Source organism: Myxocyprinus asiaticus, chromosome 8 (genome assembly GCF_019703515.2).
Source record: "Myxocyprinus asiaticus isolate MX2 ecotype Aquarium Trade chromosome 8, UBuf_Myxa_2, whole genome shotgun sequence".
NCBI lineage: Eukaryota > Metazoa > Chordata > Actinopteri > Cypriniformes > Catostomidae > Myxocyprinus > Myxocyprinus asiaticus.
In genome coordinates, this window is record NC_059351.1 from 29,110,687 (window position 1) to 29,138,633 (window position 27,947).

At 40.8% G+C, this 27,947-nt stretch overlaps 2 protein-coding genes across 3 annotated transcripts in view; one reads left to right on the top strand and one right to left on the bottom strand.

The window, feature by feature from the left end:
• Window positions 1-4,975: 4,975 nt before the first annotated feature.
• The window catches only part of LOC127444958 (homeobox protein Dlx2b), a 31,714-nt gene continuing 8,742 nt past the window's right edge, over window positions 4,976-27,947 (bottom strand). The window contains exons 2-6 of one of the 2 annotated variants that reach the window (XM_051704648.1): window positions 8,720-8,840; window positions 8,411-8,515; window positions 6,880-7,198; window positions 6,583-6,767; window positions 4,976-5,978 (exon numbers count right to left, since the gene is read on the bottom strand). In XM_051704648.1, coding sequence (XP_051560608.1) covers window positions 5,655-5,978; window positions 6,583-6,767; window positions 6,880-7,198 — 828 coding nt within the window. In that variant the 5' untranslated portion in view covers window positions 8,411-8,515; window positions 8,720-8,840 and the 3' untranslated portion in view covers window positions 4,976-5,654. Of the gene's footprint in view, window positions 5,979-6,582; window positions 6,768-6,879; window positions 7,784-8,410; window positions 8,516-8,719; window positions 8,841-27,947 lie in introns of those variants that run through there. The other variant, XM_051704647.1, reaches the window with a different exon arrangement.
• Window positions 19,853-26,756, top strand: LOC127444750 (zinc finger and SCAN domain-containing protein 21-like). Its single transcript, XM_051704311.1, has 3 exons — window positions 19,853-19,932; window positions 22,266-23,212; window positions 25,955-26,756. Exons 1-2 carry the CDS (start codon window positions 19,853-19,855, stop codon window positions 23,041-23,043), a joined length of 858 nt encoding a protein of 285 aa, XP_051560271.1. The 3' UTR covers window positions 23,044-23,212; window positions 25,955-26,756.

Genomic DNA, 27,947 nt, shown 5'->3' on the forward strand with positions numbered 1-27,947 from the left:
AAATGCAGAGATAAAAATTAACTGAAATGAAAGTTGCTAAATAAGGACTACAACAACCACTAGAGTGTGAGTGTACGTGCCTGAGGAAAAGGAAAATTGTTGTAGTCCTTATCTAGCAACTTGTTAGTGACATACTTAAAAAAATAAATAAATATAAACACGGCAGCTTCAAAATTCACATTTGGGGTATGACTGTATAATTTATGTTGTAGAACAAAACATCCAAGTATCTTCAAGTAATGTCTACCACAGATCTTATTTTAAATTTTGGACTACAGCCTGAACAGGCAAACTCTATTGTTTTGTGTTTTTTGGCCTTTTGTGAATTAATGGGGTTTATTATTTAATTCATGGTTGTGCTGTAATGACTATCAAAATCTCTTCCCCATTCAAAACTCTTTAGTTTATGATGCCAATCCTCTGTGAGGGCAGCAATGTGTTCATAGCTTACAGTCCCACAGCTAACCATATAAATTATGTTTTAACAGGAATAAAGAAAGAGAAATGTCATTTTAAATATATAAAAGGAAAAAAAATGCTACATAAAAAAAAATTTAAAATTAAAAAATTAAAAAAAGAATTCCTTTATGTTTGCAACATAGTGTTCAACAGGGCTTAAAAGTACAGTTCACCCAAAAATAAAAATTCTCTCATCATTTACTCACCCTCATGCCATCCCAGGTTATGTATTACTTTTTTTTAGAAGAATATTTCAGCTCTGTAGGTCCATACAATGTAAATAAATGGTGCCAAAATGTTGAACCTCCAAAAAGCACATAAAGTCAGCATAAAAGTAATATATAAGACTCCAGTGGTTAAATCCACCTTGTTACAGGGGCTAAAGGCCCACATAAAACACATTGTTCTTATGTGGGGGAAATAGATTTTTATGAAGAATGTTCCTAGTGGGCTCGCGTTGACTGATCCAATCACAATGGAGATTAATTTGTTTATAGAATACTTGAGATGTTATGAAAGCTAAATGTGATTGAAATGAACAGGAAATGGTGCATCCTTTTCTGAAAGGCTATTTTGAATAAGCATTAACTCAACTTGTTACTCAAAAAAAGCATCTTGCTGTCTCAAAAGTATTTGCATAAGTTGACAGATTTTGCCCTATAACTATTGCCCCTATATCTACATTATATCACTATACTGTAACCCACCAGGGGGCCTTTTACCCCAAGTGTAGGAGCCTTTAAAATAATAAGAATAATTTTAATCAAAACAACCTTCTGTTATTTCTTTTAATCGTCTTAATACACTTTTACAAAAAAAAAAAAAAAAAAAGCCAATTTTACTGTGCCTTTAGCCCCTTCAAAGTTACAGTCCCACCGCTAACCTTAAAATTGATTTGATGGGAATGAAGAAAAAGAAATGTCATTTAAAATATATTAAAGTAAAAATATGCTACATAAAAAAAACCCCCACAGGTTTTTCTTTATATCTGCAGCATACATATGCATAGGCTATAGCGTATAGGCTACTGAAACGCTACGTCAATTGACTGATCAGAAAGTGCGTTCGCTTTTGGACTACATGAACTATTTGCACCGACAATACAAGAGCTCTACATCTGTTTAATAGCTGTGCTTCTAAATGATGTGTACAATTAAAGTTTATTACATTGTGACCCATAGTTAATCTGTAGGTTCAGTGGCTGTGCCATCTGGGAAATTTCCTGCTTCTTTTTCCTTAAAACAGCTCAATTTTATGATATATAGTCCAATTACGTGGGACAAAACTAGTTAGCATGATCAGATAAGGCATTGTGTCCTTAAAATCAGTATTATTTTGGAAAACGGATTAAAAAAAGTTCCATGTTATGCATAAGAACGATTAAAGACGTGGATTAATTATTCTTCCCGTCTTTTCCAAGATGTCTTTATTTTAATTACATAAGAGGGCCCCAAACGAACAGAGCGGACATGACAATTCATTTAGCGAAAGCCTTTAATATAAAAACAAATTCTTATACATTTATATATATATATATATATATATATATATATATATATATATATATATATATATATATATATATATCATCAAAGCTAGAAAATTATATTGTAATGATTGTTGATCCAAATCAACTAATCAATATTTTCTAGACTGTTATATTATTATTATTGGGCTATTATAATATGTAGTTTGAATAATATCTACTATGTGTGGTTTTAGCAGACGGAACTCATGGTGCCTGCCCCTGTAAGCTGCTCATTAAATCGAATCATAATTGCAGCTATTTGGTTTTTGTGCATCCTCACACATTTCTCCTCCCTTTGTCGCAATTACGAGCAATTTCTGGCGCTGAGGGAATCTTTTCAGTTGGACAAAAAAAAAAAAAAAAAAAAAAAAAAAAAGAAAGGGAATAGGGAGGAAATCAACAGGCTACGTGTTTTTCTGATATGTAGGCCTTTATGCTCTGTGCTGGAGCGCTGAACCTTTTGCAGGTGTTCAATTCTGTCATGAAGGAGGGTCCTGTGATCATTATTATTGACCAAACTCCTATACGTTCCCATTTTTCGGTAAACTCTTTACAGATTTCTAAAACCCTTTTTCCGTTCAATTCCAAATACCTGCTCAGAATAAACTAAATGAGCATATTATTCATGTTTCTTTAAACATCACAGCCTCTTTTTAAAATCGAATTCTTTATAATGCTTTTTTTTTATAGCCTACTCTCTTCTTAATGTTTAATATTGAAACATCACAGAATACCGTTTTAATATCGTTTTTGTTCGTTTAAATTGAGAGTTGAAAATTTCCGCAGTCAGGTTTTTAAGTTCTTTGATTTCCTGTCAATCTTTCAAAATATCTGTCGTCATAGAAAAGATCCGTGAGATCGCGAGTAAAATGTTTGTAAATAAACTCGTGCGGACAGCCTGCCTACTTTTCTGTTTTCTTTCTTTAATTAAAGACTTTATTTTACTTTATTTGACTAGAATAGGCTAGAAATAGTGATATAATTATTTCATCATTAATCAGACAAAGCCCCCAAATGTTTTTTTTTTTTTTTAATTGGTTTTTTTTTTATATATATATATATATTCTAGAACTTTGTGGGCTTAACGCAGATAGGATAGATTTGAATCCAAACGGAAGGAGTCATTTAGAGTCATAGTGATGTGGTTGCAAATAAGCCTTGGCATTTCAATTACTGCCAGCTGCGAATGTTGACATAAGGAGTGAGGCAGATCAGTTAAAATGTGCTACACTCATTGTAGCCCTACAGATATACCTCAGAGCCCTGGTGGGTTTATCCAATGAGAGATTCGAAAAGAGATTATAAACAGACGTCAATTGCAATAAAAATCAAAGGATCCAGGCCCTGTTACCACGAAGTTCAGAAACCGCGGAAACAAAATGAACCCAATATATATACACACCAATCAGCCACAACATTAAAACCCAATATATATACACCGATCAGCCACAACATTAAAACCACCTGCCTAAGATCGTGCTGCCAAAACAGCGCTAACCCGCATCTCAGAATAGCATCCTGAGATGCTATTCTGACCACTACAATTGTACAGAGTGGTTATCTGAGTAGACTTTGTCAGTTTGAACCAGTCTGGCCATTCTCTGTTGACCTCTCTCATCAACAAGGCATTTCTGTCCACAGAACTGCCTCTTACTGGATGTTTTTTGTTTTTGGCACAATTCTGAGTAAATACTAGAGACTGTTGTGCGTGAAAATCCCAGGAGATCAGCAGTTACAGAAACACTCAAACCAGCCTGTCTGGCACCAACAATCATCCATGCGATTATCTCATCAGCCAATCGTGTAGCAGCAGTGCAGTGCTTAAAATCATGCAGATGCAGTCTGGAGCTTCAGTTAATGTTCACATCAACCGTCAGAATAGGGAAAAAATGTGATCTCAAAGCTTTGGACCGTGGCATTACTGTTGGTGCCAGATGAGCTGGTTTGAGTATTTCTGTAACTGCTGATCTCCTGGGATTTTCACGCACAACAGTCTCTAAAATTTACTCAGAATGGTGCCAAAAACAAAAAACATCCAGTGAGCGGCAGTTCTGTGGATGGAAATGCCTTGTTGAGGAGAGAGGTCAACATGGCCAGACTGGTTCGAACGGACAAAGTCTACAGTAACTCAGATAACCGCTCTGTACAACTGTGGTGAAAAGAATAGCATCTCAGAATGCTAATCTGAGATGCGGATTGGCGCTGTTTTGGCAACAGGAGGGGGACCTACACAATATTAGGCAGGTGGTTTTAATGATGTGGCTGATCGGTGTATACTGTATATAAATATGTATATATAAATAGCTATGTTCTTGGATAAACTTCAGGATGTAGATGGTGTTTCACTGGAGCCTAACCTGGGCTAGAGAACAGATAATTCTGTAAACATGGGGAAACGCACATTATAATTTGAAAACAATGTAAACTTGAGCAAAAGGTTTTGTGCTTTGCCCTTAGAGAAGACCTGGTTTCCACCTATTCCAGTGACTATTAGTTTTAAAAATACTGAACTTGACCATGTGAAGAAGCGAGGCAAACTCTCTGAGAACTGTGTGTCCCCGTACAAGAATAGCTCAAGGCTGTGCTTGGAAGCGAGGGTTCGGGGAGAATGTTTCCAGGGCGGTCTGCTTGAGTCGGATTCTCTCTCTCTCTCTCTCTCTCTCTCTCTCTCTCTCTCTCTCTCTCTCTCTCTCTCTCTCTCTCTCTCTCTCTCTCAGTGGCGTTCATAAAACGCCTGGAAGAGGAGCGAGCTGACTCCAGAGAGTCTGGAGTGGGAAGAGCCCTCGCCGCACGCGGAACGCCCTCGCATCTCGTTCTGCTCATGCCAAGACGCGTCCGAATGCCAGGCGTTCCCCTCATGCCCAGATGTACAATATTCTTCTTTACAAAGATACAATAGACTAATCTTTCTACCGAATAATCACACAATGTTTAAAAAGAACATTTGGATAGTGTAGTGTAATATTATGTATTGGGCTGTTTTATTTTTTTCTGGATGTTATGCTACAAGCCTATGTACTATTTATTTTCTGTGAGCGTCCACACAATTTCACGAGGCCGTTCCTCCACACGAGCAATTTCAAGAAGAAAATGCATTTATCATCACAAATAAAGAACGTGGAAATATTACCACACACTTTACATGTCAACTCCAGATACATTTACAATATAGTGAATTTTATACAGAGCAAAACCTGAAGAACACGTAGTCACAGAATTCATGGGCAATGAAAGAATTAAACGTTACTTGGTAGTAATACGCACATTTATTTATGAATGCAGGTTGTAGAAGCATTGTTAATAGATTTATCATTAAACCTAATATATCCTGAAACGTAGGCCTACAACACAATAAATAGCTACCCGTTTGCACTTGGAATATGAAGGATACCTATCTGTTTACCCCTTTTCAATTTGACTAATAACAAGAACAAATAAATAAATAGAAAAATAATTTAGTGTGCGTTGATATGTTGCTTGAGCGCATTCGTTGCGCGAAAGAATTCCACAGCAAACATCTTTAGCAAACTCAGCCTGAAAATATATTTAAAAATGAATGTTCTTCTAAGATACAAGTCCAGTGACAAGTTTATATATATATATATATATATATATATATATATATCATCCTCCTACAACAGGTGTACTCGGCCATTTTAGTCCTCTGTTAGAATATGGTCCCTGCACTCATTGCAGAGTTGTGATGAGGTTGTATCAAGGTACTGGGTTGTAGATGTGTAACAGTGTTCGTGGATGAATGCCATGAATAGTTTGTCAAGAACGATGGGACAGTGGTGTTTGGTGGACCCGTGGGCTGCTCTGAAACTGTGTCCCCGTCGTTCGGTCCTTGATTCGGGGCGAAATCCCAACCTGTTTGTGGTGGAGTGCTTGAGGGAGAGTCACCGGAGGCAACCTGCTGCTCTGGTGGAATCTCGCCGTTTTTCCACAGCTTTTTGAATTTTGAGCGTCGATTCTGAAACCATATCTTCACCTGAGAATATACAACAACGCAAATAAGCTAAAATGGCATACAATAGGCCTACTTAAAACAACTAAAACAGCATTGCGCACAAGTGGGTCTACTTAAAAAAAGAAATTCAAAAGCGCACAGGCTCAAACATGTACAACATTTACACACACACACACACACACACACACACACACACACACACACACACACACACACACACACACACATGCACACACACACCTATGTTTTTATATCATTGTGGGGACTCTCCATAGACTTCCATGCATTTTTTGGATTTTGTACAGATCTAACGATAATTTCTATCCCCTAACCCTAACCCGACCCCTAAACCTAACCCTCACAGAAACCGTTTTGCATTTTTACAATAAAAAAAAATAAATAAAAAAAAAACATCGTTTAGTATGTTTAAAAAGCCATTTCCCTCGTGGGGACCGCTGGCTGGTCCCCACAATGTAGGTGATCTCAGGTTTTACAATCCTTGTTGGGACATTTGGTCCCCACAATGTACTATAAACATGTACACACACACACACACACACACACACACACACACACACACACACACACACACACACACACACACACACAAAATAACTGTTCTGACCTGGGTCTGCGTGAGGCCCAAAGACGCCGCCAGTTCGGCGCGTTCTGGGAGCGCGAGATACTGGGTCTTCTGGAATCTGCGCTGGAGAGCTGCCAGCTGGAAACTAGAGTAGATGGTTCGTGGTTTGCGAACTTTCTTTGGTTTTCCATTCACCATGCGCACCTCCGGTTCACTTTCCTCTTTCTCTGTCAAAATGAACATAAAAAAAAAGTTGCCATGATTTAATATCAGAGGAAAACGCAGCAGTGTAATTGTAGGACATGTCAAACGACTTTTGGATGGAGTTAGTCTCCTTACCTGGTTCGGTTGGTGTGGGTGAAGAACTGGGTCCATATGTTCCATATGCGCCATAGGAAGAGGCATAACCTAAATCGTGAGCTTTTGGGCTGTAGTGAACATTACCCACTACACCAGGATGATAGGAATAAGAGGCCAGTTGCGCGTACGCGGTTCCTGCGCAGTGACCGCTCTGTGGACTGCTGTAGAAGCTGCTGTCGGTCACCGATGACACGGGTAATGTAGGGGAATCCTGCGACTTGTGAACGGTACTGAAGCTGCTCGAGGTTATATGGTTTGTATGCATATCCGAGCCAAGGCTATCCAGAACAGCGGTCATCTTGCAGGACAAACAATAAACTGAAGTAACTTAATTGTCGTAGCCTCTTAAAATGAATTCAAATTCTTTACATTTGACAATTAATTTGTCAAACCGAAATCTTAACACTTATAGAGGTAGTTTGTTCTGATCTTTGCCTTAGGACACATATCCATAGTTGATAGTAGGTTTGCGCTCCGCGGCGGTTTCTGCCTTGGAGATGCTGACGGGCGGGCCATATACTGGGCGTCATGTGGCAAAGCGAACCAATCGGTTAGCAGGCAGCCCTAAAAGAAGTACTGCCAGAAGCTGAAGGAAAACTGAAGTGTCTGATATGTAGAAATAACCAAATATCGTGCAGTTTTGGTCCTAACGATCTTTTCACTGTGCATAGCCTACAAAGAGATGGGAAATGTAGCCATTCTTCTGTTAATTAAATAAAATAGAACTTGAGCAAAATGGGTGAAGGCAAAAATGAAAAGATTAAAGATCTTTAAGAAATTAAAGATGTAGGCATAAAGAAGACCTTATAGAAACTATCAAAATTTAGGCCTTGTTTACTAATGGTCTAAAAGTAGCCTATGGAATGAACTTCACAATTTTGATTAAAGGCACAGCTATACTGCTCTTCACCTGCAGGACCATTGTTTAGAGCAGCACGGTTTAACTGGAATGCCATCTATCGTTGAAATGCTGTTAGTGTATCTCACGGAAGCGGTCTGCATTCCAATAATCACAGACGGCGCCAGTCTCCTCACACCCACAGGTGCGCAAAACAGTAATTATTCCACGGTAAACAGCAGGGATAAAGTGCGGAACCAGCCATATATGATGCTCTGTCGCGCCAAACGCCTCGTACATAGACTACATAGCAAACTACCTCAGTAACAATTTAGAAGTGGCAATTTACTTAGCATTCTGTCAACTCAGCAAAGTTTGCGGCCTGAGCTTTACCAGCTATGCTTAATCCCCAAGTGACTTGCCTCTGCTCTGTGACGCTTTTCAACGATATATATATATATATATATATATATATATATATATATATATATATATATATATATATATATATTACAATAGTTAAAACAAATGCCATGCATCTTGGCTGCTTAAAGAAGATAACTTGGATCAGAGTATGGTAGGTGGTCATTATTTCAGGATTATGCGGCCTCACACAGTTAATGTACAAAATCAGACAGCTATTCAAGTCAGTCTCTGGCACTTTTTATTTACCTAAGCTCAGGTGTGCAGGCGCCAAGTCTTCGAGGGGACCTCTGGCGCCCTCTTGTGTCCAAAGGCGGCTCCAGAACTTGTGGGGTGGGGTGGCCACGATGGGTCCTGATAAATTGTCAGGGTGGCACACAGTTTTTAAAGGTGTTGTAAATGCACACATTTTAAACATATAAAATTGTTATGTTATATAAATGCTATATGATAATAAAGCTGAAACATCAAATAAATCAATAATAAAATAAAATAATTTGATTAAAAGCATATTTTAAACAAATTCAAAATATTTTTATTAATTAATTCTTTTTTTACTTGCTGACAAATGTTCTGTTTTCTCCAGTTTTTGGTTTATCTCCGCACTTCTCTGGGGTTCTTCTCTGTCTTGACCAAATTCTTGTCTGCCTCTTTATCTTCTTGCTCTGTGACCTCCATGCTTGTCAGAAAAATGTATATATTTAAAAAAAATGCAAAATAAGAATTTTCTTAAGTGTACTAGCTACAGCATTCATGCTGCCTTGTCTGGTTCCTTACAGTATATCTAAGAAGCGGAGCTGTCAGGTCACGACAAAGTCTTGAAAAAAAAAAAAAAAAAAAACATTTCCTATTTCATAGAATGAGCTTAATTTAAATTATCCATCAAACACCACTGTCCCATCGTTCTTGACAAACTATTCATGGCATTCATCCACGAACACTGTTACACATTTACAACCCAGTACCTTGATACAACCTCATCACAACTATGCAACGAGTGCAGGGACCATATTCTAACAGAGGACTAAAATGGCCGAGTACACCTGTTGTAGGAGGATGATATATATATATAATAAAGAATGAGTAAGTGTTTCAAAACTTTTTACCAGTAGTGTGTGTGTATATATATATATATATATATATATATATATATATATATATATATATTATGTACACACTCAAATGCTTTCCGGACACATACTTGGAGGGTGGTCAAATTTAAATAAAGGCAGGATTTAAATTTAGCAGGTAACAAAAGGTATTAAAAGATGGCCTGAGACCTGAAGCACTCAGAACAAAAGGAGTCCGGCAGGAGTCCTTTTTAATTTAAAATGTTGCTGACGCAAATAGAATGTTGCAGTACAGTAGGCCTATACCTCACCACTTATGACATTTCAGAAATGGCTCATTTTGTGTTATATTTAATTTACCCAATTTTATATTGTCCATCAGTTTTACAACTACAAAAAGTAAACAGAAGATGGCACTGTTTGCTTTACTATTATTACTTCAGCACAATGACGTTTCAGTTGCCCCATGCTAGGAGGTCATTGCAAGGATGTGTTGTAACTGTTTCTTTAAATTGGGATCCAAAGAGATTTGTTGCATAGTTACTTTTTTTCTGAATCAAATGCAAAACACCAGTCCTACAGATTAAGTTTTAAAATTCTATTTAACACTTTTGTTTACACAAAATTTAATATAACATGCATTAGGTGTTTTTTGTTGTTGTTGTTGTTGTTTTAAGAAGAACCTAGGGTAGTACCATCTTTGGTATAAAGCTGTTAAAAGCTCGTTGATCACATCTGATTTTCCACAACGTATATTGTCTGGAGTTTTCTTGTCTCCTGAATATTCTTAGAAAGATATTTTTTTCAATGTTTTGTCCGAGGAACGATCCAAAAACACTTTAAACTGCAGTACAGCCCACTGAAGAGATTGTACATCCCTCACAGCCTCGTTGTCGTTCCCATTAAAAATCAAAGATGGCACTAGCGTGAATCTGCTGACCAAATCTGCTGCAGTCTGAACCTTGATAACATCTGATAAAAACAAGGTTTTTAGGTGGAAGTTTTCCTCATGCAGCCCACTTTGCTTTGTATTATGCCCATGACTAAATATACTAATTATGTTTTAGTAGCCTAATGTATGAGTAATGTAAATCTGTTGAGATTTGATTGGACTTCAAAAACATATGTGTTTAGTGAAGTTTTCCATAAAATCATTGTACACTACCCTTCAAAAGTTTGGGGTCACTTACTCATTCTTTATTTTTTATTTATTTTTTCACATTTTAGAATAATAGTAAAGTCATCACAACTATGGAATAATAGATATGGAAATATGGGAATTATGTTGTGACTAAATAAATCCAAAATAAATCTAAACTATGTTATATTTTAGCATCTTCAAAGTGGCTACACTTTGCCTAGATTTTGCAGAAATGTACTCTGCATTTTCTCAACCAACTTCTTGAGGTATCACCCTTGGATGCTTTTTAAACAGTATTGAAGGAGTTCCCATCTATATGCTGGGCACTTAGTGGCTGCTTTTCTTAATTATTCGGTCCAAGTCATCAATTTCAAAAATGTTTTTTTTGTAAATACAATTTTAGTTTTGGAATTAAATAAATTAATATGTTGGCACAATTATATTTTTGTCTACAAAACTAATTTCAAACATTTAAGCATACACCTTCAGATCAAAAGGTTTTTAAGATCATGAGAAACATTTCAGGCAAGTGACCCCAAACTTTTGAACGGTAGTGTATATTAGCAGTGCTGGGCGGATTACTTGTGAATTGTAATCCGGTACTGATTTCAAATTACATGACAAAAATGCATTTTTATACATTTGGATTACTTTGAAATTAATTCTATTTTAATTTATGTCACATGCATTTGAGTAGGTTAATCATTTTAACGTAAAAGTACAAAGAGGATGAAAATGTATTCCATTCCTTATTACAAACAAAAAGAGCTCCTTATGACATTTTTAAAAAGTGCATTGAACATTACATGAATGAAATAAAAATTAAACCTAACAGCAATGACAGTGCATGGCCAAAGTTTATAGTTCAAAACACTGAGACATCAAGTTAATTTAAGTGCATAAAACAATAGTAACATTGCTAACATTAATGACTATAAAATCAATAGCAGGGGGGTTTGGGGATTTGGCCAGGACAACTGGGTTACATGCTACTCTTTACGAGAAGTGCCCTGGGATTTTTAATGACCAGCGTCCGTGCGAGAGCTGCAGGGTGATATGGCTGCTGGTCCAGTGGTTAAATGCTGAGGTAGGCCGCTCTGTCTTCACCTGGCTGGCTAGTAGTGAGTATCAGTTCTGAGTGCAATACACACAACCCTCCCCCTCTCTTCTGAATACACTTGAAGACTTAGCAAACATATTTCAATGGTGTGCTGATTTAGAATGAAAAATGTAAAAGATTGAAAAAAGAGAATGATTAGGATCAATAAATTATCAACAATTTACTGACGTTGCCTTGTAAATATGTAATCATGTAATCTATAAAAATGACTGTATTCCGATTATGAGTATTTTTATTTTATACAAGTATTAGTGCACGTTTGCAAGTGAATGCATACATCTTGTTTTTGTACAAGCTGTACAACCAGTTTTGAAAGCACTGGTAAACTGCCAAAGTCTCAATCACAAGTTGGTTATGTAAAAACAATCACTGTATTTGCAGAATTGCTGTCAGCAACTCAGACACTCTGAGAAGAGTACGACCTGCAGGAGCATGCAAAATAAAGAGCTTGTGGGCTGGGAAGACTCAGGAGGTGAGGTGTGGTAAGGGTGGGGGAGCCATGTGTGTGTGTGTGTGTGTGTGTGTGTGTGTGTGTGTAATGTTTTAACTATTTTGTGGGGGACCAACTTGACTGTCCCCACAAGTATAGTAAATCCTAAAATCACCTACAGCGTGAGCACCATCCAATGTTCCCATAATAAACAAACTAAATAAATTCTAAAAATTCAAAAATGTTTCTGTGCAGGGTAGGGATTTAAGGGTAGGGATATGGTTAAGGGATAAAAAATATATAAGCTAATTTCATTTGAATAAAAACAATAGAAGTCAAAGGAAAGTCCCCCTTCTGTGTGTGTGAGAGAGAGAGAGAGAGAGAGAGAGAGAGAGAGAGAGAGAGTGAGAGTGAGAGTGAGAGTGAGAGTGAGAGCGCAGGGATCTGGTGGATTATAAGGAGGGTGTGCTGGGAGGTAAAACAGTAGAGCTGGATTTTAACTTTTTCAAACCTCATTCTAAAACACTTTGAATCACATCAGGTTCAAGAAAAGAGATAACATGACCAGCTGAATACTACCACTGTTACATATCAGTCAAGGCTTCTCATTTTATAAACCGTATTCACGCTAGCGCCATCTTTGATCTTTAATGGGAATGACAAAGAGGCTGTGAGGGATAGACATACAGTCTCTTCAATGGACTGTACTGCAGTTTAAAGTGTTTTTGGATCGTTCCACGGACATACACTATATTGCCAAAAGTATTCGCTCATCTGCCTTTAGATGCATATGAACTTAAGTGACATCCCGTTCTTAATCCATAGGGTTTAATATGACGTTGGCCCACCCTTTGCAGCTATAACAGCATCAACTCTTCTGGGAAGGCTTTCCACAAGGTTTAGGAGTGTGTTTATGGGAATTTTTGACCATTCTTCCAGAAGCGCATTTGTGAGGTCAGACACTGATGTTGGACGAGAAGGCCTGGCTCGCAGTCTTCGCTCTAATTCATCCCAAAGGTGCTCTATCGGGTTGAGGTCAGGACTCTGTGCAGGCCAGTCAAGTTCTTCCACACCAAACTCGCTCATCCATGTCTTTATGGACCTTGCTTTGTGCACTGGTGCGCAGTCATGTTGGAACAGGAAGGGGCCATCCCCAAACTGTTCCCACAAAGTTGGGAGCATGGAATTGTCCAAAATCTCCTGGTATGCTGAAGCATTCAGAGTTCCTTTCACTGGATCTAAGGGGCCAAGCCCAGCTCCTGAAAAACAACCCCACACCATAATCCCCCTCCACCAAACTTCACAGTTGGCACAATGCAGTCAGACAAGTACCGTTCTCCTGGCAACCGCCAAACCCAGACTCGTCCATCAGATTGCCAGATGGAGAAGCTTGATTCATCACTCCAGAGAACGCGTCTCCACTGCTCTAGAGTCCAGTGGCGGCGTGCTTTACACCACTGCATCCGACGCTTTGCATTGCACTTGGTGATGTATGGCTTGGATGCAGCTGCTCGGCCATGGAAACCCATTCCATGAAGCTCTCTACACACTGTTCTTGAGCTAATCTGAAGGCCACATGAACTTTAGAGGTCTGTAGCGATTGACTCTGCAGAGAGTTGGCGACCTCTGCACACTATGCGCCTCAGCATCCGCTGACCCCGCTCTGTCATTTTACGTGGCCTACCACTTCGTGGCTGAGTTGCTGTCATTCCCAATCGCTTCCACTTTGTTATAATACCACTGACAGTTGACTGTGGAATATTTAGTAGCGAGGAAATTTCACGACTGGACTTGTTGCACAGGTGGCATCCTATCACAGTACCACGCTGGAATTCACTGAGCTCCTGAGAGCGGCCCATTCTTTCACAAATGTTTGTAGAAGCAGTCTGCATGCCTAGGTGCTCCATTTTATACACCTGTGGCCATGGAAGTGATTGGCACACCTGAATTCAATTATTTGGATGGGTGAGCGAATACTTTTGGCAATATAGTGTATCATTGATAAAATATCTGTCCAAGAACATTCAGTTTACAAAGAACTCCAGCTGTTCCTAGATGGAAGGTGTATACAACATAAATGAAATCCTCAAGCAGACATAGTATTATTTCCTTAATGTCTTTAGGGAGTAAAGGGAGAGCCGAATGACAATATTCTCACAGTAATCTACTAATTTCTTGATAAGAGCAGGAAAAGGAGGGCAGGGGTTATTGTAATAACATGCCAAGAAAAATAAAATATGTTTTAAATAAAGAAGAGAGAAGGGCGAGGAATTAAGTAGGTGTTTGCAAAGAATTTTGGGGAGAGTTCATGGCAAAGGGACGTGGGTTAATGCAGGATGAGTATAAACAGCTGTTTATTAAAGGTTCTGTAAAGATTCTTCTTTTTTTTTTTTTTTTAACACAAAATGTCCATACTGCCTCACTGATGTCACTGAAATAGGTGTCCTGAGAAATCACACTTGTCTCTGTAAGCAGCAAAAAAGAGACAGGGGAGTGACTTGCACTTCCATAGGCAATCAAAAAAACAGCCTGTAAACTATTTTAGAATTGCTGGCACTGCGTCGGCTGACTTTAGACGGCTGAGTTTTGGAGAGGGAGTTATCTAGAAGTATGTCCATGCTTCTCTGTCCCTAGTCATTTACATGTGACCCATTAGAACATAATTCTAGGGTTAAAAGAGTTATTTAATTCTATTTGAGAGTATTTGGGTTATAAATCTCTAATCTAAAGTTCCATACATTTGTGAAAAGAAAGTATGTATGTCTTTAAAAACGTTATCATATGTAGAGTTTGGTTGTAATACACATGAGAAAAACGTGGTTTTAACCAGCAAGTTAGGTTTCCTTTTATTTTATTGGTTGTTGAGAGTTTAATTTCCTCCCTCCTATGTGAATGGGAAGATGTGACTGTTTAGGGAGTGGAGACTGAAAAATAACTAGCGAGGAGAGCAGATGTATCAAAGCGATGAGCTGAGATATTCCGGTAAAAAAGAGTTTATTTAATCGATTGATCATCGTATTAAAGCATTTAATTGTGCACAAGAACGTGTGTACAACACTATAGCACTGAGCTATTTTGGTATTTTGAGTTGTAACTGAGTTTTCACGTATGTTCGCTGACATCGCAGCTGCATCATTCGCTAGCAGTGCAGAGCATTAAGACAGACTGTGTTTACAGTTATCCTAAAAAATAACTGACAAAGCACAGGAGAGGATCTCTCTGGTTTTCTTCATGGTGACTGACTGGTGCAGGACCAGATAGCACTCCAAATCACTGTGAGGTTTGGAGTTCCTCTGGCTACATGGGAGATTCGGTGAATCGCCTGTGGAGGGAGAGCATCGGACGCGTGAGCGGCAGAAAGCTTTCATGGTACCCAGAGATTTCCGTTGTATTCCATAAAGTAGTTCAGGTACTTTGTTTATTTTATTTCATACTCCGGAGAGTGAGGAGGCCAGTTTCTGTTTCTCAGGCCACCACGAACCCAAGCTACGTCACAGGCCTGCTACGGGGTGGGTTGTGCGTGTGTTTAACAGTGTGTGTGTGGGCCCATTACAGTAACCTGTTACTATGTTATTTGGTTTATTCCTGAAGTTTAAATTTCTCTAAGAACAAAGAGGGTTAACTTTTAAATTAATATAGTATTGTGTCAAGTTCTATTCAAATTCTATTCATCTGAAAATGTAAAGAGAGTTAAACACTTTAAAACTAATACACCAAGTGTATTTAATTTCTGTTCGGGATATTTTAGTATTCAATTTAAGTGAAACTTTGTACTCTATTTATTTTGGATTTCATTTGTGGTATATTCAATCCTGCTGTTATAAATAAAATTATTATTATTATAATTATTATTATTATTTTTTTTTTGTTATATAAAAAAGGGAGTTATTCATTCTTTGATTCTGAAATATACATTTATTTGGGTAAATTTGCTAAAGTATTTCCAAGTAATTAAAAAGATTTTTTAATTTAACTCTATCAGAGAGGGGGCCTAAATCTAACATCTATATATGCATAAAACTATCAACCTGGGGCTCCTCCATACTAATTCATAATCTGAAGGTAAAGGGGTGCTACATACATGCACACCAATACATTGATAATTCCCCAAAATGTGCTAATTTAAAATATATGACAAAACAAAAAAAACAGTATTTACATTACATTTGAAATACTGTAATCAAGTTATTCTCTGCTTTTGATGTCAAGCAGGTCAGAACGGCAGTTAAGGTGGTTACATGCAGTGAGAAATCAAGGTAATGTGTAAATATCTAACAGTGTCGATCAGTTTATTCTTAAGCCATTTATGACCTTGTACCAATAAAGAAAAGCTGTTGAACGTATTTACATGAACACACACGTTGTTGGCTTATTAAGCATCACTGGTGTAAGAACATGCATGTAAACACACTTAATGAAAGTCAATAGTGATTAGCGACAGAGCCACTTAGACGTTCAGCTAAATATCTCCTATATTGTTACCGTAAAAAATAAAATCATACAGGTTTGCAACAACAAAAAGTTGAGTAGATGAAAACATAATTTCCATTTTTGGTTGAATCATTGTGTTTGAAGTTAACAAAATGGTGAAAGGTCTAGGAGATTTGTTAGTGAATTCTCAACACATTAGTTATGCAACATATTATTTCAAAGTGTCAAAAATCATGTAATCATTATTATTTGGACAGATTAACATTGTGGGACACCAGCTATGATTGGCTGAGGCTACCAGAAGTTGGATATAGGTTGTGATTGGTTTAGCACTCACCTTATCAGGAATGATGTGTAAGTGCATGTGTCTACTGTAACTGTTGGTGTGTCACGTTCTCCATGGGAACAAAGCTATTTAGTTATGATGAATAAATACCATCTTTCCATTCAGGACTCCGCAAAACTATCAGAGCAGCCAAACGCCAGTACAGGGATAAGACTGAAGGACAGTTTAACACCACCAACTCTAGAAGCATGTGGCAGGGAATTAATATCATCACAGACTTTAAAGGGAATAAAAACTCCGCCATGAACACAGGTGCCTCTCTCCCGGATGAGCTTAATACTTTTTATGCTCGTTTCGAGGGAAATAACACCACCCTCGTGGAGAGAGCTCTCGCGGCCGAAGCTACAGAGGTTAGTTCACTCTCCGTCTCTGTAGCGGATGTAACCCGATCCTTCCGACGGGTGAATATCCGTAAAGCCGCGGGTCCAGACGGCATTCCGGGCCGCGTCATCAGAGCGTGCGCGAACCAACTGGCTGGTGTTTTTATGGACATTTTCAACCTTTCCCTCTCCTTGTCTGTGGTCCCCACATGCTTTAAAATGTCCACCATTGTGCCTGTACCAAAGCAATCCAAAATCACTTGCATAAATGACTGGCGTCCTGTTGCTCTGACCCCCATCATCAGCAAATGCTTTGAGAGACTAATCAGAGATTACATCTGCTCTGTGCTGCCTCTATCACTGGACCCATTGCAGTTTGCTTACCGCAACAACTGCTCCACTGATGATGCCATTGCATCTACAGTACACACTGCTCTCTCCTTCCTGGAAAAAAGGAACACTTATGTGAGAATGCTGTTTGTAGACTACAGCTCAGCATTCAACACCATAGTGCCCTCCAAGCTTGATGAAAAACTCCGGTCTCTGGGCTTAAACAGCTCTCTGTGCATCTGGATCCTGGACTTCCTGTCAAGCAGACGCTAGGTGGTTAGAATGGGCAGCAACATCTCCTCATCACTGACCCTCAACACTGGAGCCCCGCAGGGCTGTGTTCTCAGCCCACTCCTGTATTCCCTGTACACACATGACTGTGTGGCAACACACAGCTCCAATGCCATCATTAAGTTTGCTGATGATACGACGGTGGTAGGTCTGATCACTGACAATGATGAAACGGCCTACAGAGAGGAGGTGCTCACTCTGACACGCTGGTGTCAGGAGCACAACCTCTCCCTCAACGTCAGCAAGACAAAGGAGCTTGTGGTGGACTTCAGGAGAAAAGACAGAGAACACAGTCCCATCACCATAAATGGAGCACCGGTGGAGAGAGTCAGCAGCTTCAAGTTCCTCGGTGTGAACTCACATGGTCCTTCCACACTGAGGCCGTTGTGAAGAAGGCTCATCAGCGCCTCTTCTTCCTGAGACAGCTGAGGAAGTTTGGAATGAACTGCCACATCCTCACACGGTTCTACACCAGCACTGTAGAGAGCATCCTGACTGGCTGCATCACTGCCTGGTATGGCAATAGCACCGCCCACAACCGCAAAGCCCTGCAAAGGGTGGTGTGAACTGCCAGACACATCATCGGAGGTGAGCTTCCCTCCCTCCAGGAAATATATAACAGGCGGTGTGTGAAAAAAGCTAACATCAGGCAGGCGGTATCGCAGCATCAGGACCCACACCAGCCGACTTCATGATAGCTTCTTCACTCAAGCAATCAGATTTCTGAACTCTTAATCTCTCACGATCAATATACATCAGCACTGCACTTTATTAATCTTATAATCTTATTATCTCACACTGGACTATCTTAAATTATACTGTCTCTTACAACCGACAGCCTGAATGTCAATACAGTACAATACAACCTACTGTATATTTTATATATACTATATACTATTTTTATTGTATAATGTGTATTCTATATTGTATGTGTATTCTATATTGTGTGTATTGTATACTGTATATTATTATTTGTATATTGTGTTGTGTGTAATTATGTGTATATTAGATATGTAAATTGTGATGTGAAAATCTGTTTATTGTAGATTGGTATATGTCTCATCACTGTCATGACTGCTATGTTGCTCGGAACTGCACCCAAGACTTTCACCCACTATTGCACTTGTGTATATGGTTGTGTGACAATACAAGTGAAGTGAAGTGAGGCTTAATCCTTTGCTGGAGTGCATACACTCATGTGTTGAGATACAGAGAAGAATAAGTTGGGAGTGAGTGATCAATGTATATGTCCTAATAATCTATTTATCATCACTTATTCTCTTCATCCTTCATGATCTTCCTCATTTCCTCTCACTCTGCACCCTCATGCTCTCTTCAGTCTCTCCCAACTCCATGTCTTTAAAAACTGTGGTTTAAAACCTCTCATGTCTGTGGTTCATACAGAGCTCAGGCAAGTTCATCTGTTTGAGATTATAAAGCGTATGATGAGATTTAATTTGCACATACACACATATCCACACTCATTGTGTAAAATAACCCATAAGGCTATATTTGTGAAAAATACGATCATTTATTTAAACATGGAAACTTTGTAAGGCACAGCACTGGCCTGACTGTTCCTGACATTTTGTTTATCACATTTAACCTGACATTGTGAGGAGGCTTTCCATTAATTAATTTATTCGGTCATTTATTCAGTCATTATTCAGTTTTGCTTACATGTGGGGACCAAATGTGCCCATAGATAGTAAAACCTGAAATCGATATGACATTGTGGGGATCAGCCAACAATCCCAATGAGGAAACAGCTTTTAAAAAACATGCTAAATGTATGTCTTAATGAAAAGATAAAAATGCAATAGACACCAATGGAAAGTCCCAACAAAGATAGAAAAACAAACATTTCAGACATTTAATTTTTGAGCTGTGAAGTTCTCAATCTATATTTACTAGTACAATCTAATTTACTATATTAATAGTTAGATATTAATTGGAAATATTAATTTTATTCATTTCTCTATCATCTTTAAAACATTCACTCAGCTGACTAAATTATGAACAGTTCTGATAGAATATGAGAGGGCAAGCTCTGTGAACTCCAAGAGGTGATTTGGGACAATTAATGGAATAAAGTAGTTTTAGAAATCTATAAAATGATTTTTGGACCGTAAGTCAGCAGAGGTCTTTAGATTCTCACAGTATATCAGTTCATCAGTCTGTAGTGATTGTCATTTATCGCTAACCCACAGGAATGCATTACAGACACTATAAACTCACATCAGATAACCCTGAAAAGAGAGCAAAAGATAAAGAGGAAGAGACAGAAGAAGGGTAATAAAGATGCACATGTAAAACTGTCTGGAAGGGAGCTCTTATGTCTCTTTTGCCAGTTTGTTTGTCCTGCTCTTCATTTTCAGAGTCAGGTCATGTCATGTCCTTTTAGCACCCAAGAGAGTGAGAGCTTGCCGGGTTTATTAGCCGTAACTTTGGAAAAAAAATATCTCCATTTGCGCTTTTAATGCAACACTGAAGCATCTAAGTGGTTGAAATTAGGAGAGGCTTAAAATGAGAATGCAATTGAAAACAGGTCTGTGTGGGAGATAGAAAACAAGATGGAATGAACTGAAGTCACACACACAAATTTACAATAATTAGTGATGATTCTCCTATAGTCCTTTCACTTATTGGTAAGTATTGTAAACAACCATGTAATGAACTGTTCTCCAGCCATGGAGTCTAATTGCTGTATCCCAGTTGTGACATCTTTTCTCAACATTTTCTGAGACTATTTATCCCTTTATACGGAGCACTTGTATTAATATGAATGGGAGAATATGGAACACTCAATATGGCAGATGTTGAAAAGGAAGTTCCGCCTTACAGGTAAAAGAGCCAATCACCTTTTAGATACAGACACCACCAGTCAGTTAACTTGAGATTGTGCATGCACATAAGCTGGACCAGCCTGAAAAGTATAATTTTTCTAGTGTGGTCAGAGCTAAAGAAGCACCATTAACCCTTTCATATGTAACATAACTGGGCCCCGCAGAGCAGCGTCACACATATGTGTTTCTGCAACAGCCAGTTACATTACGAGCTGCCAGATTCAAATTGGCTTTTGCGCCGACACAGGCTACACTGGTCAAGTGTCTGTAGTTTATATTTGCTCAAACAGTTACTCATACAGTTTAAACCACAGTATAAGTTTATTTTATATGCATACATCCAACTTGTCACCAAAGTAGCACAATAAAAAGTTTACAGTTCTTATAAGCTCAGTCAATACATCAAACGCGATCTTCCTCTGATGCATGCTGCCATTTGTTTACATTAGTAGTGGTTGTCATTCGTCAAACAAACAGCTACTCAAAGAGTCTTTTCAAGCACATAATATGTTTATTTTATGTAACAAACAGCTTAATTGTCACCAAAGTACCACGATAACAGTTCACAGCTTGTATATGCAGAGCCATCATATATAAATGTGATCTTCCCATGCACGCAGCCACATCTGCTTATTATAAGGTGCAGATGCGGTTTTCATTCACACATTCTGCAACTCAAACAGTCTTTTCAGACATATAATAGGTTTGTTTTCTGAAAGCAGCTCGATAACAGTTTAAAATTCATATACACACAGTGAAAACATGCAGATTGAGTTTGATTATCTGATGCATGCTGCCAAGTCTGCTTACTTTAGTGCTTGTCACACACACACACACACACACACACAAAATGTCTGAGAAGTCAAACAGTGCATATGGGCAAACTGGACTGTTGATATTATTTGTTCAGCTATAAAAACAAAATGAAGCAAATACAGTACAGCAGACATAACCAATTTATTTTATTTTTTATGACAAGAAATTAAAGAAATTTAAAAAAAAAATACTTGTCTACACTCTAGATCCAGTTCTTTTTCAGAACGGCATCTAATGTAGCTGTTCTGTGCAGTTCTGAGGAGTCAAAACTAACTTTGTGTCTGCGTGTATGTTTGTGCATTTGAGATTGCTTAAAAGAGACGTAACAGTTTTGATGTGCTTCTACTTGCCCTCAAAGGACAGGGCTGAACACTGGCAGCTATGTGTGCCCTGAGGGTGCACCTTGTGTATGTGTACTGTGTATTGTGAGTGTGTCTGCTCTTTTTGTTGTGCTCAGCTGTGGGAAAACTGGTTTCACAATTTCACTCTTAGAGACGCTCTCCGTCCGGAGAGAGAAAGCGGTAAGCACTTGCACCTAAGCTAGATTATGTTTAACACCTGTCTCTAATTCCAGTGAGCATGGGGAGAGTGGCATATAAGCAGCCATGCCACCAGCAGAGAGGAGGGAGAGTCTGGCACAAGGAAGGCCACGGTGCTCCTGAAGCTATTGCGTTTAATCTATTGTGTTTGTGAAGCTGATGTGTATGAGTGACTGCGTCTGTGAAGCTGTTGATTTTGTGAAGTTGTAAAGCAACTTCCCTGTGTTCTCCTTCCCTTCTGCTGTGAAGCTGTGTTACACTGGTGCTGAAACCTGGGATCCTGAAGTACGCCCCATGGAGTCCTCACAGTTGGCCGAGATCCTCAAGTACTTCGTCGGCCTACACCAGACGCACCATCAATCCCTGCTTGAGCTATGTCAAGACCAAGACCGACGGTTCTTTGAGATCCTCCGAGCTCAAGCAGAGGACCGGCATGCGATTCGGAGCCTCTTCAGCCAGGAGAGGGCCCTGGCCGTGCCCCCGGACAACCACAGCCCCCTGCCCCCACCCACGCTTCTGAAGATGGGGGCGAAGATGATCCGGAAGCCTTCCTCGACTTGTTCGAGCGAACCGGCGAGATCTGGAGCTGGCCGCGTGATCAGTGGGTGGCCCGACTCCTCCCGTTGCTGTCCGGGGAAGCCCAGCTTGCTGCACAACAACTGCAGGCAGTTAACCTCCTGGCCTACGAAGATCTAAAGAAGTCCATCCTGCAGCGGGTTGGCCGCAGTCCAGAGCAGTACCGCCAGCTCTTCCGGTCCATGAAGCTGGAGAAGACCGGCTGCCCGTTTGCCTACACCCAACGGCTCCGAGATGCCTGCCAGAAATGGCTGCTGGCGGGGGATTGCGACGTCGTGGGAGTTGTTGACCAGGTGGTGCTGGAGCAGCTAGTCCATCGTCTTCCAAGAGGAATGGCGGAGTGGGTCCAGTGCCACTGCCGGGCGTCACTGGAGGAAGCTGTTCGACTGGCGGAGGACCATATGGCAGCGTACCCGAGGGCAGAAGAGCCCTTCCGCTCTCTCTCCCCTCACCCTGTATTTTCCCCACTCTCTCTCCCCCCTCCCTTCTCTCTCACTCTGCTTTCTCCCCAGAGCACGTTCCTGCCCCGTGGAGGCGAGGAGTCCCACCACGAGGTCTGTTCCCCGTGTGCGGGGGTTGGTACCCCCAACATCTATGGTGCCCTGCCGCTCTCCCCCTCAGGTTGAGGCGCCCACCGACGCAGGTGCGGGCGTAGCGCCTGGGCCAGCCTGCTGGAGTTGCGGAGATCCGGGACACTTCCGGGATCAGTGCCCTGTGATGGAGCTGGGGATGGTGGTCCGGATCCCCGACACTCTGCAGGCTGCCCCCGACTGGGCCGGAGCGTAACGGATAACGGTAAGTGTCAAGAGGGGTACTTGCCAAGCATTGGTGGACACAGGTTGTAATCAAACCACTATCCACCAATGCTTGGTTAAACATGAGGCTTTGGGCACAGCTAAAATGGTGAGGGTGAAGTGTGTGTATGGAGATATTCACAACTACCCTGTGTTGACCCTTGTGATTAAATTTCGGGGGACAAACATAGAGTGGAGGCCGTGTTAAGATCCCACCTCACCCATCCACTGATTTTGGGGGCTAATTGGCCTGAATTTAGAAATGTATTAAAGGGAATATGCACGGATGGGTCCTGCACTAAAGCAATGAGATGTGAAATGTGTGATGCTCTGGCAGGGGAGGCGGAGCCGGGGCTGTCTTCGTCAGCTCCACGTCAGGATGACGTGAGGAGGGCGAGGCTGCAGCACCTCCCATCCTCAGGGGATTTCCCGAAGGGGATTTCCCTTTGGAGCAGTCGTGAGATGAAACCCTCAAGCACACCTTCAACCAAGTGAGAGTGATCGATGGTCAACAACTCCAGCCGAATGTCGCACTTTCATATCCCTATTTCACAATTATAAATGAGCGGTTGTATAGAGTGACGCAGGATGCTCAAACAGAGGAAGATAAAACCCAGCTCATAATACCGTGGAGCCGTCGGGAAAATGTGTTCCAGGCAGCTCATTATAATCCCATGGCGGGTCATCTAGGGGAAAGGAAAACACTGAACCATCTAATAGCCCATTTTTATTGGCCAGGCATTGGCGGCGATGTCAGCAGGTGGTGTGCGGCTTGCAGTGAATGTCAGTTGATGAATCCGCTGGCCACCACAAAAGCGCCATTGCGCCCCTTCCGCTGATTGAGGTCCCCTTCGAGAGAACTGGCATGGACCACATCGGGCCATTAGAACAGTCAGCACGCAGACATCGCTTTGTATTGGTCCTAGTGGACTATGCAACACAATATCCAGAAGCAGTGCCTCTACGCAGAAGTGTTGCGGAGGCACTCTTCAAAATAATCTCTCGGGTGGGGATTCCGAAGGACATTCTCACCGATCAGGGCACAACCTTTATGTCACAGACACGCGAGCTTTACGAATTATTAGGCATTAAGTCAATTCGCACTAGCGTTTACCATCCACAAACAGATGGCCTGGTGGAGCGATTTAATAAAACCCTTAAGAACATGATTCGTAAGTTTGTGCATGATGATGCTAGAAATTGGGACAAATGGCTCGATCCTCTGTTATTCGCAGTACGAGAGGTCCCTCAAGCCTCCACTGGGTTTTCCCCATTCCAGCTGCTGTATGGGCGGCGCCTGCATGGCATGATTGATGTCATACACGAAGCTTGGGAGGAAGGATCTTCAAACAGTAAGAATGAAATTCAATCCGTTCTTGATCTTCGAGCAAAACTCCACACCTTGGGGAAACTAAAACAGGAGATTTTGCTCCAAGCTCAAGAACGATAGAGCTGACTGTATGACGGGAACTCGGCTGTGGGAATTTGCACCGGGAGATAAGGTACTCGTATTACTCCCCACATCGAGCTCCAAATTACTCGCCAAGTGGCAAGGACCCTTTGAGGTCACACGACGAGTGGGGGATCTCGATTATGAGGTGAAGCGAACCGATAGAGGGGGCGCACGTCAAATATATCACCTCAACCTCCTGAAATTGTGGAGGGAGGCGGTCCTTGTGATGTTGGCTATGGTAGTTCCGGAGAGGGCAGAGCTCAGGCCGGAGGTGAATACAAAACACAATCATTTCACCCCGGTCATTTGCGGAGACCACCTCTCACCGTATCAGCTCGCAGAGGTTGCCAAGTTGCAACAGGAATTTGCAGACGTGTTTTCCCCTCTACCGGGTCGTACAAACCTCATCCTGCACCACATCAAGACACCAAAAATAATTGTCAGGGAAGAATTGGATGCAATGCTCTATGAGGGTAATAGAGGAATCCCACAGCAATTGGTCCAGCCCGGTTGTTCTAGTTCCTAAGAGCAACGGGTCTGTACGGTTCTGTGTGGATTATAGAAAAGTCAACTCGGTGTCTAAATTTGACACGTACCCAATGCTCGTGTTGATGAGTTGCTCGATCGGTTGGGCACTGCTCGATTTTATTCGACACTGGATTTGACAAAGGGTTATTGGCAGATCTCCTTGACACCAATGTCCCGTGAAAAAACAGCCCTCTCCACACCGTTTGGATTACACCAATTTGTGATGCATCCGTTCGGTTTGTTTGGAGCCCCGACTACATTTCAGCGTCTCATGGATCGAATCCTCAGACCGCATTCAGTTTACACTGCTGCCTATTTAGATGACATCATTATTTACAGCAATGATTGGCAGCGGCACATACAGCATCTGAGGGCGGTTCTGAGATCACTGCGACGAGCGGGACTCACAGCAAACCCCGAGAAGTGCACGATTGGGCGGGTGGAGGTACGGTATCTGGGGTTCCACTTGGGCCACGGGCAGGTGCGTCCCCAAATTGACAAGACTGCGGCAATTGTGACCTGCCCTAGGCCCAAGACCAAAAAGGGGGTGAGACAGTTCCTGGGGCTGGCTGGTTATTATAGGAGATTCATGCCTAATTATTCGGAAGTCACCAGCCCGCTGACTGATCTCACTAAAAAGGGAGCTCCAGACCCGGTCCAGTGGACGGAGCAGTGCCAACAGGCATTCACGCAGGTTAAAGCCACACTTTGCGGGGGGCGATTTTTCATTCACCCGATTTCTCTCTCCCTTTTGTCTTGCAGACGGACACTTCAGACAGAAGGCTGGGGGCTGTACTCTCGCAAGTGGTGGAGGGGGAGGAGCGCCCGATGCTGTACATTAGCTGCAACCTCTCGCTGAGGGAGACTAAGTACAGCACCGTAGAAAAGGAGTGTCTTGCCATCAAGTGGGTGGTCCTCACTCTCCGGTACTACCTGCTGGGGCAGGCCTTCACCCTCTGCTCGGATCATACCCCACTCCAATGGCTCCATCGCATGAAAGATACCAACGCCCGGATCACCCGGTGGTATCTGGCTCTTCAGCCGTTAAAGTTCAAGGTGGTCCACAGACTGGAAGCACAGATGGCTGTTGCCGACTTCCTCTCCAGAAATGGGGGGGGAGTGGTAGACAGGCCAGATGTGGGCGTTGAGGATATGTGGCAGCAGGGGCATGGTCAAGCATCCGTTCGGAGAGAGAGAGAAAGTGGTAAGGGCACTTGCACCTGAGCTAGATTATGTTTAACACCTGTCTCTAATTCCAGTGAGCATGGGGAGAGCGGCATATAAACAGCCACGCCACCAGCAGAGAGGAGAGAGAGTCTGGCACAAGGAAGGCCACATGCTCCTGAAGCTGTTGCATTTAATCTATTGTGTTTGTGAAGCTGATGTGTTTAAGTAACTACTTGCCTGCGAAGCTGATGTGTTTGTGTGAGTATGTGTCTGTGAAGCTGTTGAGTTTTGTGAAGTTGTAAAGCACTCAAGTGGCCGATTAAATGTCTTACCTGAACCTGGAAAACCTGCTTCCCTGTGTTCTCCTTCCCTTCTGCTGTGAAGCTGTTACATTTACATTCTCTCATACCAACCGTTTAGTGTGGTTAAAATGCCATAATCTAAAATAAAGGCCAATGCTACAAAAGCATTTTTTTTTGTATTTTTTTTTTTAAAACATTTTTTCATTTAACATTTTATTTTATTGTCAAATGGGAAATCAGTGCACGACAGTTAGGGGTAAAAGGGATAGCTCACCCAAAAATAAAAATTCTCATCATTTACTTACACTCATGCCATCCCAGATGTGTATGACATTCTTCTGTAACACAAATGAAGATTTTTAGAAGAATATTTCAGCTATGCACACAATGCAAGTGGATGGTGACCAGAACTCCGAAGGTCCAAATATCACAAAAAGGCAACATGAAATAATAATCCAATGGTTAAATCCATATCTTCTTAAGCAATATGATAGGTGTGGGTGAGAAACAGATCAATATTTAAGTTCTGTTTTACTAGTCTCCACCTTTGACCAGCCCCAACCAGTAGGTAGCTGAAAGTGACCCAGAATGTGGAAGTGAAAGTGTAGATTTTCAGTAAAAATGACTTAAATATTGATCTGTTTCTCACCCACACCTATCATATCGCTTCAGAAAATATGGATTTAACCACTGGAGTCATATGGATTACATTTATGCTGCCTTTATGTCCTTGTTGGACCTTTAAAGTTCTGGTCACCATTCACTTGCATTGTAAGGACCAACAGAGCTGAAATATTATTTTATAAACATTTGTTTGTGTTATGCAAAAGAAAGAAAGTCATACACATCTGGGATGGCGTGAGGGTGAGTAAATGATAAGAGAATTTTCATTTTTGGTTGAACTATCCCTTTAATGGCAATTGCTTCATGAATCAGCTTTTTTGTGATTGACTGATTAATTGATATATTATATAACTTCTAAAAACTTTTTTGAGGGTGTATCGAATAGTTGTACACATTGTTTCCCATGTATGTAAAGTAGCTCCTAAAATATCCAGTGTTCCAGAGTGCATTGTCCAAACTGTAAAACCAAATATGCATTCTGGGTACAAGTTCTTACAGTATTGTTTCCTGTTGTCATAACATTAGTACTGCGTTTTCCAGCTCACTCCCTTTGTGTGTGTGTGTGTGTGTGTGTGTGTGTGTGTGTCCTTTGGCATATTCTGTTTTTCTCCCAATTTCTTTCTTTCTATCACTCACCTCATCCAAACCCAATATTAATCCCA

Excerpts from the sequence above, each read along its gene's own strand:
- LOC127444750 (XM_051704311.1), top strand. The coding sequence starts at position 19,853 with ATGCATTACAGACACTATAAACTCACATCAGATAACCCTGAAAAGAGA. Across the intron at positions 19,933-22,265 it reads GAGGAAGAGACAGAAGAAGG|AGGACCGGCATGCGATTCGG; the intron begins GTAATAAAGATG and ends GAGCTCAAGCAG.